This window comes from Eublepharis macularius, chromosome 12 (assembly GCF_028583425.1).
Source record: "Eublepharis macularius isolate TG4126 chromosome 12, MPM_Emac_v1.0, whole genome shotgun sequence".
NCBI lineage: Eukaryota > Metazoa > Chordata > Lepidosauria > Squamata > Eublepharidae > Eublepharis > Eublepharis macularius.
The window spans coordinates 29,616,906-29,630,989 of NC_072801.1; the positions used below are offsets into that span (position 1 = coordinate 29,616,906).

The window sequence follows — 14,084 nt, forward strand, 5'->3', positions numbered from 1 at the left end:
GGCTTTTGGGGGGGGGGGGAAAGAGGTGGTGGAACTCAGTGGGTTGCCAGCACAGGGGGCAACTCTTGGCGGGAGGTGGTGCCCCTGGTACCACATGTGCGCGCGCAAAGTGCATGCATGCTCCCAGGGCCAATGATGTCACTTTGGGTCAGTTGCAACAAGGGGGGAGTTTTTAAAAATTTAAATCACCCTCAGCAAAAATGTCACATGGCTGGTGGCCCCGCCCCCTGATCTTCAGACAGAGGGGAGTTTAGCTTGCCTGGAGGTTCCAGAACTCTGTTCCACCGCATTCCAGCTGAAAAAAAGCCCTGGTTGCAGCGATATTTCAGATAAGACTGTTGGAATTTGGGAAGGAGACATGGCTCAGTGGTAGAGCATCTGCTTGGCATGCAGAGGCTCCCAGGTTCAATCCCCAGCATATTCAGTTAAAAGGATCCTGGTAGTAAGAGATGTGAAAGACCTCTGCCTGAGAGCCCGGAGAGACACTGTCAGTCTGAGTAGACAACACTGTCCTTAATGGACCAAGGTTCTGATTCAATATAAGGCAGTTTCATGGGTTCAAGTGTAATGGTCTCAGTGGTGCCTTTGATTGGACTGTTGGAAGGATGGCAATCCACAGTGGCCATAATTCTGATGATCTAAATGAATTTGGCTGTGGGCCTTTCCCAGCTGTGTAGAGTGTCAGTGCGGAGTAGAATTTAGGGTTTGAATTTGATGTATAGGCTTGGAGAGACCTGGAGTTCAAATACACTGTTGAGGCCATGACACTCACTAGTTAGGTGACCAAATGGATTATGTTTTGTAACCTGCTTTTTTAGGTGGCTTTTAATCTTCTGGGCCGTCTTGATGCATATTCATGTTTAAAACTGTAATTTAAAAGGTGTTATCTCTTGCCTGCCAGCCCTGCTTTCAGGATAGCAGGGGCTTGAGGTTGTTGATACACAGAATGATGTTGCCTGTTGGTGGCTTGGCTGGCACTACTGGGGGTTTGGTGCCAGGAAGCTGATGGGTCCTTCTCTGCTTTCTCCCAGAGCTGGAGCCTCACGATGACCTGCTCCAGAGCCTGGCTTGGAGTCCGGATGGTGGTCTCTTGGGAAGTTCCTGCAAGGTGGGCAGGCTGGGCTGGGCTGGGGGGCGGGGGGCTGGGGATTAGCCTGTGAGCCCCTCTTCAAGGATCACCTATCAAGTGATGACATCCAAGTGTGCCTCTAAGGAAGAGCCTGCCAAGGAACAAGCTTTGTTCTTGCTGGGAATTGGCTGTTTGCAGGAAGGACCAGTCAAAGCAAGTTGTGCTTGAGATGGGAGCCTGCCCACTACCTGATCTGCTTTGCAAGCTGGTGCCATGGAAAGCCCCTTGCTCCTCCTTGCTCCCACTCACCAGTAATCCCTCTGCTTGGATTTAGGGTTCTGTTTAGCTCTCTGTTGTTTCCTGCCCTGTTCCCCCTCCCCGGCCATGGTGCCAGTGGGCTTGTACTTCAAGTAAACACTAGGTGGTGCTCTGTGTTCATGCAATCCACTTCTCTGACTTCACAGCTGTGCAAATGGCTCTTAAGTCCCATATCTGCACTTGGAGCCCTTGGCATGGTGGCACCCAGTATCTTTCTGCTGCAACAGCTGCTTTCTGTATGCCCTGAGTTCGAGGGATACTCCTAGCTTCCCTTGCCATGTATGTTATATCCCACTCCTTTTTTGAAGGAGCTTGGGGTCTTTTTACCCAATTTTATCATCTCAAAAACCCTGTTAGGTTGGGAGGTATGTGCAGGGCCGGATCCAGGGGGGGGCAAGGGGGTAGCCTGCCTCCGGCGCCGCTAAAGAGGGGGCGCCGGGCGTGGCTGCCAGCTGCCTGGGAGGCTGAGCACAGGGTTGGGAAACCCTCGCCAGCCCTGCCGATGGGGCGGCTGGCTGGCTTGCCGCGCGTGCAGCCAGCTGCCCAGCAAGCCAGCTGCCCCAGCTCACGCCCTCGCTGCTGCCAGCTCCGCGGCTCACCGTGGGCTGGAGCGGCTGGCTTGCCGCACGGGCGGCACAGGGCAGTGGGGCACACTAACTGTGCGGAGGGCCTCCTAGCCCTGCGCTCAGCTGGCCGCGCAACCAGCCGGCCACCCCAGCGCCTGGTGAGCCGCGGAGCCGTTGGCAGCGAGAGCATGCGCTGGGGCAGCTGGCTTGCCGCGCGGGTTGCTGAGCGCAGGGCTGGGAGCCGCGTGCGCGGCAAGGCAGCCAGCCGCCCCACCGCCTGCCTGCGCTGCCACCAGCTCCATGACTCACCGGGCGCTGGAGTGGCTGGCTTGCTGCGCATGGCTCCTGCCCACGTGATGATGTCACAAGTGATGTCATCACGCAGCGCCGGGCGGGCGCGCGCGCACGGAGCTCTCAGGCAAGGTTTGCCCCGGGCGCCCGCGTGCCTAGATCCGGCACTGGGTATGTGTGTACTGTGCATCTGATGAGGTGTATCCCACTGCAGGATACACCTTAATACGCTCTTAATAACTGCACAATCTCTCATGGCATGTTCAAGAACACCTCTCCTGAAAGGTGAGGCTAGGAAGAGGGAATCTTACTTGCCCTTGTGTTCTATAGGGCTAATGTGAGGTGGCTCCAGAGGCTTTCCCCCCCAGGCCAAGTACTCTCTTCCAATGCAACATTTGTTTGCAAGAAGTCCACTTCTGCCCTTAGTGGCCCAAATTGATTGGCTCTCCGTTGGGATAGTTTCTGGGCAACAGTGACCTGAAAGGTGTGAGGTCTCAGCTGTGATCAGCTGGGACAACTGGCTAGCACTGCAGGCAAGCGGAGGGGGCTCACTGAAAGTGTGTATGTGTGCATGCCTGCGCATGCCTGTTAAGTGTCCAAGCAGACTGGCTAATGGTTAATCTTTAAGGACAACATGGAGCAGTATTTGCTGCTTTTAGATGAATCCAAAATACAGTGTTGGTGTAACTTTTGCACGTTAACTTTTTATCATGTTGAAAAATAAAATACAATAACTGAATGTTGCTAGAGTAGATAATAAATTCTCTGCTCCTTAAAAAGACCCCCCCCAAGTCTGTGGATTGGGTCCTTTGTGAATGTTATGGGGAGAGAAGACCATAAGTGTGAAAGGGAGGAATGGGGCAAATGTCTCTGCACGAGGGGTCTCTTGCCAGCTCAGAGGAATTCTGGGATTCGCACAGTGCCCCATTCAGCTCCAAGTCAAATGTATTAGCTCACCAAATTATGTATAGAGACAGAAACTGGCTTTGAGGATATTTTTGGTGGTGCCTGAACTAGTATTTGTGGGGAAGTTCCAGAAGGGCCCAGCCCAGGGTGGGCCCATCCAGAGGAGTGGGGGCCGTTACTCTACTCTTGCTGTCACAAAGTGCTTCTAATTTTGCCTTGTGTCTCTTCAGGATAAAAAGCTGCGGATCTTTGACCCTCGAGCTCAGCGTGCAGCCTGTCAGGTATTTGCTGGGGGGTGGCAACACGGTGTAGACTTCAGGGCTGACCCTTGTTGCGGTGGGTGGATCATGTCACTTTCCACCCTGTGTAAAACAGTCACTCTGCTTCTTTGAGTGTCCGGAGCCCTGATCCCCTCTTGCTCTGTTACATTACAATCCTGCGAACCCTTTCTTGGGAGTAAGCCCCATTGAATAGACTTGACTAGGAATCTGAGGAGACCTATTTAGGATTGATCTCATTGTCTGCTAAGTGGTGGTCTCTTGAGTACTGTCAGTGTAGGCAGTGATTGTGTTAGCTCAAGAGAATAGCAAAGTTAGGAGATGCCTTGCCTGACCTTGGATCAGCTTTATTGATGTATCCCTGCCAGCCCTGAGCTACTGAGAAAGGGGGTGCCACGAGGGGCATCTGGGGGCACAAGCCTGTTGAAAAAGCTCTTCCCTAGTGCCCCTGTGTGTGTGTGGGAGGGGAATATAGCATTGTGGGATGCTCATGTCACCTTGATTCTGAGAAAAAAGTCCCTTCACTGCTCCCTTGTTCAATTTTTTTTGTCTTTAAAAATAATATTTCCTCTAGAAAATAACAACAATAACAAGGAAGATTTGATCTCGTTTGACAGGCTATTTATTTATGTGAAGGGAGAATTGATTTTACACACACACACACACACACACACACAGAGAGAGAGAGAGAACAATAAGCTGAGGTGATTCTGTCAAGGAAGTGATCTATCATGTTGTTTTGCTTAACATAAATGCCATACCTTTGGATCATCTTGCTCAATGTTGCCTGGCACAAAGGCCTTCTGCAATCCTTGAAGTGGAATGATGGGGACTGAACTAGGGCTTTCTGGGTGCCAAGTGAGTGCAATGCTGCAGAGCCTTGGACTGGTTGTATGTGTGTCTCAAGTTCCATATTCTGCAGTTATTTCCCTTGGGCAGCTGCCAGAGGGCACACTCTTGAACTGAAGGCTACTCACTAGAGCATGCACCTGTCCTCTTTACTTTGGTCAGGTGAGAGCCTGTGGAGCATGCCAGGGAGGTAGCGGTGTGCTTGAGGCAGGGCCTTTATCCTACCCAGCTCTTCCCCATGTCAAATATCTCAGCCCCATGTTCTAGTGGTGAGAGCATTCAGGGCAAGGGAAAAAGTGGCTTGAACTCCCTTTTTCCCGCCGAGGTCACCCTGGGGGTACCTGGCTCCCACCCTCCACAGCCGCTCGCAACATTCCCCGTTCCCAAGCAGGCCGTGGGAAGTTGGGGGAAAGTTGGCCTGCGTTTGGGAAACCTATTTATAGCTCCATGCAAGTTGTGCTCTCCGGCTTCTGCTCCTCAGCAGAGCAGGATGAGAGGCTTTATACTTCCGGTCTCCCCCCACCCCACCCCCAGAAGCACACTCCATCCAGAAATACTGTGTGGATAAGGAATACACAGAGAGGCTGAGGGAAAGGAAGTGGAGTTGATAGGGCTTGTGGCTGGCAAGGATGGGCAAAGTGTCCCAAGGCAGGCCTAATATATGAACCTAAAGTTCTTCAGTTCCATATTAATCAGTCTGAGGTAATGATTACTTACTGGTCTTGTACTTGGAGGAGCCTCCGGTTCTGAAGGCGGGAGGGCCTGCTTTTCCCTTGCTGTATCCCCCTTGGGTTCTGAGCTCAGCCCTTCTGAAGAACTTTTGTAGTTGAAAATGCCCTTTCTGAGGGAGGCGAGTCCCACCATAGCAGTAGGGGGGCTGTTCCAGGCAAACTAAACTGTTAGACTGTGATGCTGGAAAAGGAGCATGCAGCCCTCCCCACCCCAGTCTCCTTCCAGGCTGTCCCAGACAGTGCCAGGCTGTTGGTACAGCAAGCAAAAGAGGCTATAGGGAGCAGGGACTCCTGCAGGGGGTCCCAAAGCTTTGGTCTCCACATCTGAAAGCTGGGCAGGTAGGCAGGCAACTAGCCATGTGTGTGTTTGTTTGGGGTGGGTATCTGAGAGGAGGGGGAGTGATGTGCACTTGGAGTTGTCCCAGCCCTCTTAGGGGAGGGCACACGTAGGAGGGAGGGTGTTGCAGCAACCAGGCAGCGGAAATGAGTAAGAAAGCTGGGAAGGAGATTCTGGCAAAGCATCTGGAGCCGATTGCGTTTGAAGCTCTCTGAGACCAAGCAGCAGATGGGAGGGGGGAAATGGAGGGGGGGAGTTCAGTCCCCCCTTTCTTCTGGCTGCTGTGCTGACTGTGTCAGCCCTCCCCTTCCTAGAAGGGGGCCACCTCAACACCTAGTCTCTTCTCTCAGTTTCTGCTGATGGAAATTAGCCACACATTTCTTCTCTGCACTCCTCAGTTTGGCTCTCCTAGGCCTTGAAAAACATTTTTTTTTATTTAAACATTAGAAGAGCCCTGCCGAATCAGCCGGTAGTCCATTTACTCCAGCATCCTGTGTTGCCAACCAGTTAACTCTGAAGGCCCAACAACAGGGCATATAGGCCGAGGCCTGCCCCTGAAGTTGTCTCCTGTCACTGGTATTCAGAGGTTTACAGCCTCTGAATGTGGAGGTTCTCTTCAGTCACAGTGGCTAGTACCACTGGTAGAAATCTGTCTAATTCCCTTTTAAAGCTGTCTGTACCGGTGACTGCCTCTGGCAGAGAATTCCACATCTTAATCACTTGTTGAGTAAAGAACTATTTCCTTTTGTCTGTCTTGAATCTACTGCCCATCAATTTGATTGGATGCCCTAGACTTCTAGTATTTCTACCCCACGCATAATTTTAGGAACTTCTATCATATACTCGATCATGTATTTTTCCCATCTCTGTGATACCCTTTCTGTGAGCGACCATTAACTGCTCATAGTTATTCCAAATGAGGTTATACCATACATCTATACTTACAATACCATACATCTTTACTTATAATATCAGCTGTTTTATTTTCAATCCCTTTCCTAATAATCCCCAGCATAGAGTTTGCTTCATTTATATCCTGCTTTTTTCGTCAACGGGGATCCAACCTGACTTGCAATGTCACTCTTCCCTCCTTCATTCTGCCCTCCCGCAAACAACAGGCTGGGATGGGAGTGGGTGACTAGCCCCAGGCCACCAGGTGAGCTTCCATGGCTGATTTGGGATTTGAATGTGGGCCTCCCAGATCCTAGTCCTACGCTTTAACCACAACACCATGCTGGCTCCTTTACCTCTCAGCTGAATTCAGATACTGCACAAGCCATGGTTTCAGTGGCTTTTCTCTCAACCCCTGGGGCTGTAGAGTTTTCTTTTTCATTGCACACAGTACTGAATAGAGTTCCAGAGGAAAACTTCCTGCCTTGAGGAAGGGTGAGGGGAAGGTGGATTAGCAGGGAAGCGTTCATTGCTGCTATGAGCATGGGAGCTTGCAGGGTGGTGCCTGGCTACTCCTGCAGTGTGTGTGGCCAGCCTGTGGCTTCTTCAGGTGAGAAAGTGCTGCTTGCCTCCCTTGGCTCAGTAGCAATGGCTCAGTGCGGGGGAGGGGGGAGTGCAAAGCAGGTCTGCCTTTGTTCTTTCCTCCCAGTCAAATGCCCTGAGCTGGTAACAGCTGGCCACTGCAACAGCCTGCCTGCCAGGGGTTCTGTTAGCAACAGCTGCAGCTGATAGGCAGCACCTCCTTGCCTGACCCCATTCTATTCCTTTTGCCCTAAGGATGTTGCTCTTCCACTCCTGGAATGTGTGTGTGTGGGGGGACAGGCCCTCTATGTTCTGAAAAAGGAAACTCCAAGAGTCAAAGTTTCGAATATTTAAAGGTGGGGGGTGGGGGCTTCAGGTTGCATGTGTGGCATTTAAGCAGGATAAATAACTAAACAGAAGCAGAGTTTACATGTCTGCTTTTGGGGCTCCCTGACTATGCGCTGAATCTGCACCTGTCATAACCAGTGACCTGCCTTAAATGTGGTGCAGCCCACCTGTCACTTCACATGCATAAGAGCTAGTTTGGGTGTTGTTAGTTTTTATTTTTGCACCCAACATTACTTCTGGATTAAGACCCAAAGTGCAAAAGGAGAGCTCCAGTATGAAAAGTTATCCTAGTGTGGGAAGTTGTAAAATAATGAAGGCAAGAGGAAAAATGCAAGGGAGGGGAACTCCCTGCCCTCCTCCCTTGTGCTAGTTTTAGTCTCCCCCCTGCCCCCTCCCCCAGTCTTGCTCCAGTTCTTCCTCCCACTCCCCCCAACTCCAATTTCTGGCATACCTGCCTTGTCTCTTTTGTCTGTTTGCTGGCGCAGAGGAGTATGGGGAGGGGGGAGCAGGCCAGAGCTGGCTAGAGGTTTTCCTTCATTGGGGCCATCATGTCCCCATACATTTTTGCTGAGGCAACCCAATATGCTGCCAGCACTTTTTTTTGCTTTAACACTTCCTCTCCTCCATTCCCCCCAGTAGAGACACCCACAGATTAAGGGACCCTTGAGCGGGAGCGGGAGCAAGCCTCCCCCTTCTTGAATGGGGTGGTGGTGATGTACTCTAGCCCCTGGGATGTGTTTGACAAGAGGCACAGGCTGCCCTGGATGGGCACTCATCCTACTTCTGCCTCTGCTGAGTATGGTATGGTGGGGTATAGCGCTTCTCTAGTCCCACTCAGCAGTTGCAAAAACAATTCTGTATTCAGTCTCGGGATTGCCATATTGACAACTAACATCCCACCCCTTCCACCGCCAAAGCTGTTTGTGCCCTGCCAGTCACCCATGTCGAGGGCAGAGGGTGATGTTGCTTCAGTACCGCCCCCCCCTGGAAAGTTGCAGTGTGGGGGGGGGGCCCTAAGGGCAGGAACTCCTTCATGACTCACCATCAGGGGCTGCTGCACGTGGTCCTGTTTGCAGCAGATACTCCCTTCCCATTGGTACAACTACATGGAGCCCAAAGCCCCTCCAAGTGTGGAGTGCATGAGAGAGAGAGAGAGAGAGAGAGTCCATTGCTGTCCTGTGCATGGCCAGCATTGGACTCCTGCTGGGGAATACTTTCTTCCTTGTCCCAGTGGGCATCTGCAGGCCGATCTAGCTACTGTATCCTGTTGTTATTGAAGAGGGGCTAGAGATGAAATGTGTGTGTGTGGGGGGGGGGAGGTCTGGTGCTCTGCTTCTGAAGTGGGAGGCATCGTCTTTCAGAAGTTGCTCTCCCCCATGCCCTGACAGTTTTGGGAAGATCATGCTTGCTGCTTGTGTTTCACGCACAGCTAAAACCAGGCAGTGGCTTTTCTACACAGTTGGGGGAGGGGTGCAGCTCTTTGCCAGCGCATCCCATTTTTGCCTTTGTTGAAACAGGTTTTGTAGGCTTTCATGGTGTTTAAAAAACCTGCTTGATTGGAGACAGCAGTGGGGAAATCAAAGGCTGCTTCCACACAGAAGACTGGGAGCATTCACATGGCATCTGGCCCAATCTGGGCATGGCTGGTCTGGTTCCATGTCCCCCCCCCCTTTAAATCAGGTTACACTTTAAGCTTACTTTAATCTGGTTAAAGGAACTGACTGGAGCATCCAGTGGGATTCTCCACCTGCCGCTGTTAAAGGGGCAGAGCTAAGCTCTGCATCCCCCCACCACCATTTTCAGCTCTTTGAAGGCCATTTCCTCCTTTTCTCAGCAGGGGTAGGAAAAAAGAGAAGAAAGGGAGAGTCCAGGCTTTCCAGGCACACATGTGTGTACGCATGTGCGTGCATGCACACACATACATGTAAATGCTCAAAAAAAAAATCACCATGTTGATTCCCTCTCCATGCAGGGGAGAAATGAAGCAGGGGCAGGGGCAGCAGTGACTGTTCCTGCCCCACTGGCTATGGAAGCAGCTGGCACCCTGTGAAGGTGAAGCCTCCCTCAAATCTTTCCTGTTCTTTGAAGCTTCTGACCGCTCCTGGGACTCGTGGCCATCTGCACTGCTGTGCACTTCTTCCCCGCCCTTCCGTATCTGCTGCTCTTTGCCCACTAGAACTTTGCTGCAGAGGTGGGGGACGGGCAGAAATTGGCCAGAGTTCATTCTGTTCCCTCCCTGGAGCGTGCCACTGTATTCCTCGTTCCAAGTACTGCTGCCTCCTAGTCTGTCCAAATGGCAGCCCAGTCTTGGTAACTGGAGGAAATTTAAAACTTATCAGCCCCGTGGCCCACTCCTCCTTTATCCATTGAGAGCAGGAACTGGATCCACAACAGCCCCCAAACCCACACTCCTGCATTTTTTCCCTCTTTGCTCATAACCTGACTTTCCTGGAAAGTCAGGAATAGAAACAGGTGTATAATGGGAAATCACAGGATGGGGGGTTATAGAGGGGAGGGATGAGCTATCGGTCTGAGCTGGTATCAGGCTGTGCTTCAGGGTCCATCTGCTTGCTGGTGCCTCTGAAAAGGCCAGTGAGCATTCTTCCAGAAACAATCCAGTCTTTGTGATCCAGCGGATTTTGTTATTTTTGGTTCAGAAGTGGTCTCCTGGAAAAAGTGGCCAGTGAGTGACCTCAGAGGATTTTGTGCCTTCTGTCATAACTTGGTTTCCTAGTTTGAACCATTTGGAGGGACGGTTGTGGGTGTCCCTGCTGAGATCTGCGCCTGCTGTCCCTTCACGATCTGAGGTGTGTGTTTGTCTTTAGGGTGCCAGCAGGTGGAGCAGCCTGATGGATGGTGACTACCTGATTCCTTCCCCCAGTGATTTTTTCTTTATCTTGATCACTTGAGGTTCTGTCTTGGTAGCTCTTTGCCGCTTTAAGCTGATTTTAGTTGTTGTCATCTCCCCACCATCACCTGTGTGTCAGTGAATTCCTCCCAGGAGGGGCACCAGGGGAATGCATCTTTCTGTTCCCAGAATCTAGGCCACCATAGAGAAGTGAGGGAAAGATGGCAGGGGGTTGGTTGATTGGGGCACTGAGCTTTCCCAGTTGCTGAGATTCACAACTCTCCTCCTTCTGCCTCACAGAGTGTCCTGGCTCACGAGAACGGCAGAGACTCCAGGCTGATCTGGGTGAACTCTAGAGGCTGCCTCCTCTCTGTTGGGTTCAACCAGGTATGGTACACAGCTCCATTCAGTCATTTGTTTATATGCTGCCTGTCTCCCCAGTGTGGGACCTAAAGCTGGCTTACATTGTTCTCCATTTTATCCTTGCAACAACCTTGCAAAGTAGGTTAGGCTGAGTGTGTGTGATCCAAGGTCAGCCAGTGAGCTTCCATGGCAGAGTGGGGATTTGACCTGAGTCGCCCAGCCTGAACACTGTAATTACTACACCATGCAGGCTGTCTCCCCTCTTGTGGCAGGCTGTGGCAAGGGGAGAGGGCCGCATCCTGCACCAGGGCTTTGGAATCTTCGGGAGCAGGTTCTGTTGGGCAGTAAGCCCTCTTCCTTCTGTTACTTTCTAAATATCACACCCATTGGGAATGCTACAGGAATGCCGATGACATCATAACCTCCTGACTCTTTTTCCAGGTGCGAGAACGTGAGCTGCGGCTTTGGGACACGCGGGCCTTCACATGCTCTCTGGCTTCTATCACCCTAGACGCATCCCCCAGGTAGGATCCCAGAGAGTCCAGGCAGGGCCTGGGGTGCAGCTTTCCAGTGTGCTTCAACCTCCTTTGGGGTTGTGAGGGAGAAGGAGAAAGGAGTGTTGTGATGTTTTGGCCCGCAGACCTGTGTGAACAGCCCCCTTTGTGCATGTGCACGCGTTTGCGTGAGAGATGGTTTTGTTCTTTAATTGGGTTCCTCTGTGCTGGTGTTATGGCTGCTTCAGCCCTTGAAATGATTCCACTTGCTCAGGAGCAAGGCCAGGAGAAAAGGGTGGGGTGGCGTTCAGTCTGCAGACTGTCTTGGTCCCACGGATTGGCCCATCCCCAACTCCCCCACCCTGCCTTTCTCTGCTGCTTGTGGTGGCTGTCAGAGCCCCAGCTCAAGTTGCCCTTCTTCCTTTGAATGTGGGGGGGGGGGAAGCAAGCCCACCAAAATGCTTGCCTTAGGGTGGTGTATCGAGAGGGAGATCAACTCGCTCTGCATCAAAGGCCAGCAGCCTTAGGTTATTTGGTGGGGTGCCTCAATGAGAATGGCCTCCAGGTGACCCGGCTGGGGCAGCGTTTTTCCCTTGTGCCTCCTTCCAGTCAGGCGTGTGCCACAAATGCTTCCATATAGCTATATCTGGATAGGCAGCCTCTTAAATCTTCCTAAAAGCACTGGTGGGGGAGGGGAAGTGAGGAAGCAGGATCCCCCCCCCCCTTTCCTGGTTGTAGCCAAGTTTGCGTAATTGCCAGGAGGCGGCTGCTGGATTTGGGTTGGCTCCCTGCTCTTGAAAAAAGAATACAGAGCAAGGGAGTAAATTGATTCCAGCCGGCTGGCTTATTTTGGCTGTGGGGCCCTTATCTGCACCGAGGAATGTGGCATGATGTGTGCTTTACTTATCTGCATGTTACTCTGGGACTTTGCAAGGTTGCAGTTGCCTTAGAGTTGGACCTGATAAGCAGAGGAAGGGGGCTGGGTGTATTGGGGGGCAACTGGGCAGCTAAGGCAGGCGGCATGGAGGGGTGGGTGCCATTGAGAGCAGCACCATCCCTCCTGGACAACATGATCCTCTGCACAGAGCATGCAACATAATCCAGGCAGGGGTGCTGCTCTACATTCAGATTCCACACACACCCCTAGTTTCTGGTGTGTCCGTGGTCCTGTGGAACTTGCCATTGACTGAGGTGGCACAAATGCCCGTTTTCACTGCGGTGCTCATTGAAACAATATGGTGTGCTTGGTTCAACCTTTGGACAAGAGCCAGGATCTGCAGGTTTGTTCCCAGGGCAACTTTCTGGGAATGGAAAGGCATTTAATAAAGTGCATGTTGGTTTTGTGGATGGGAGGGTGGTTGCCTGTCTGCAAACCAAACCAGTGGGAAAGGCCATGTTGCTTGGGAGACCCCAGGAAGCTCGGGAGTGGTGATGTATGCACAAAGTGGGCAGCAGCTACAGAACATTGTGCATGCAAGGGGAGGTACTGGGAAACTTGCAAGGTGGGTTTCCTGTGGCCCAGACCCCACCCCTGCCCCCCTACACTCTGAGGGTGGGAATCCTCACTAAACAAAAATGAGTTTAGCCTGTTCTGATTGGTCTGGGAACTGGTTTGGACAGAAGGTGTTTTGTGTGGTTCATATTGTATGTTGGGACTGCATTATAGGAGAGATTCCACTCCCACAAGCTCCAGGCAGGTGCTGGGGAGTTGGGGATGGGCAGCATGTGCCTTCCCTGTTGCTGGCTGTCTTCTCCCCATTTTTCCCAGCCAAGCTTGCAGCCCTGTTTCAGGTGCTCCCTGGGAAGCTACATCCAAGTTTGATCCTTCCTCTGGCCTCCTGTACAAATGTGTGGCAGTTGCCGAATTTCAGTCCCAATGGGCAGAACTGATTATCCTTCCTCTCTGTCCTCTTCAATTACCTGCAGCCAGAATGCTAATTCTGCAAATTCAGCCTTGTCCCAATAGTCACTTTTGTGTTTCTATCAGGTTTGGCAAGAATAGGATTGTGGAGTGGAACTGAGTTGTGTGGAAGTGGGAAGGATAGGAAAATTATAAACCCGGCTGAATCCTGTCCAAAAATCTGCTCCAGTTTTTAAGCCTAGCTACATTTTGGGATTAGCCATAAGGACTAGAAACTTGGAGGTTTTTTAACAAATGCTGCAGATCTCTAGCTTCTGAAAGAGAAGGCTGGAGAAAATTAGCACATCACAAATTCAGTTTGAGCACTGCAGGGAAAATAGTTGTCCTATCCCCTTGCTTAAGCTGAGGATGGAGTTTCTGGCTCCTTGGATGCATCTAATCTTTCACGAAGGCTGGAGAGAGAGCAGCAGGCAATTGTCAGTAGCAAAAGTTGCCCAGGCTTAGCAGCCAGAGTTCTGTTCAATACACACTTGCGCGTGTGTGTGTGTGTGTGTGCATGTGCGCGCATGTGCATGCTCTCTCTTTCTCTGCCCCATGAACTGCCAAGCCAGTTCCTTGCAACAACCAGCACTCTCCCCTCTTCCTGGCTTCTCAGCCCAATGCCAAAGTGTGTTGAGCCCCTTGGGATTGCTGGAGAACAAAATGGGGAGCAGGAAGCAAAGAAAGGGCCTTTAATTGGGTCAGTTGTCCTGCCAGGAGTCAGCAAAATTGCCAAACCACCAAGCAGGTATGATGTTACAATTTGCTGTGAGTCCTCTCCCTGACTCCCTTCTTAGCTTGCAAGGCGCACAGCGCTGGCTCAGAAGGATCCTGGCCAGACTCCTTTGGAGTTCAAGACACACTGATGCTCTCTCACATGAGTGGCAGTGTGGAGAAGGGAGCTCAGCAGGTGACGTTTGGAGCTGCAGGCAAGACCTTTTCTGGCCAAGCAGGAGGGGCCTGTGGAAGATGTGCAAGCGCTGGTCTCCTGGCCCTGCAGGGCCTCTTTCTGCTCCTACTTGAGCTCCTCTGAACTGAAAGGGAGTGACATGGCTCTCTTGGAAGGCCTGGCTCAAGGCATACATGTAAAAGCAGCCATGTGTCTGTCTCCCTCCCCCCAACAGAAGCAAACGCTGACCATTTCCCCTAGGCTAATTTGTAGCAGACATTTGGGATCTGAGATAGTAAGAGGGGGCCAAAGATGAGCAGCCGAGAGGTTTGGAAGGCAGTGGCTGCTGATCCAGATGCACTGGGGGTGGGAGGGAGAGCATGGCAGAGGCAAATGGCAAAAGAGTGTACAAGGGGCACCCTGT

General features: G+C 51.8%; 1 protein-coding gene across 2 annotated transcripts in view; it reads left to right on the top strand.

The window, feature by feature from the left end:
• LOC129338853 (mitochondrial import inner membrane translocase subunit TIM16-like) overlaps positions 1 to 14,084 on the top strand; it is a 74,150-nt gene that overhangs the window by 11,577 nt on the left and 48,489 nt on the right. For both annotated transcript variants that reach the window (XR_008597972.1, XM_054993368.1), the window contains exons 6-9: positions 1,032 to 1,108; positions 3,381 to 3,431; positions 10,315 to 10,401; positions 10,819 to 10,901. Coding sequence is in view for 1 of the 2 variants with exons in the window: in XM_054993368.1 (XP_054849343.1) it covers positions 1,032 to 1,108; positions 3,381 to 3,431; positions 10,315 to 10,401; positions 10,819 to 10,901 (298 nt within the window). In the remaining variant the exon portion in view is untranslated. The remainder of the gene's footprint in view (positions 1 to 1,031; positions 1,109 to 3,380; positions 3,432 to 10,314; positions 10,402 to 10,818; positions 10,902 to 14,084) is intronic.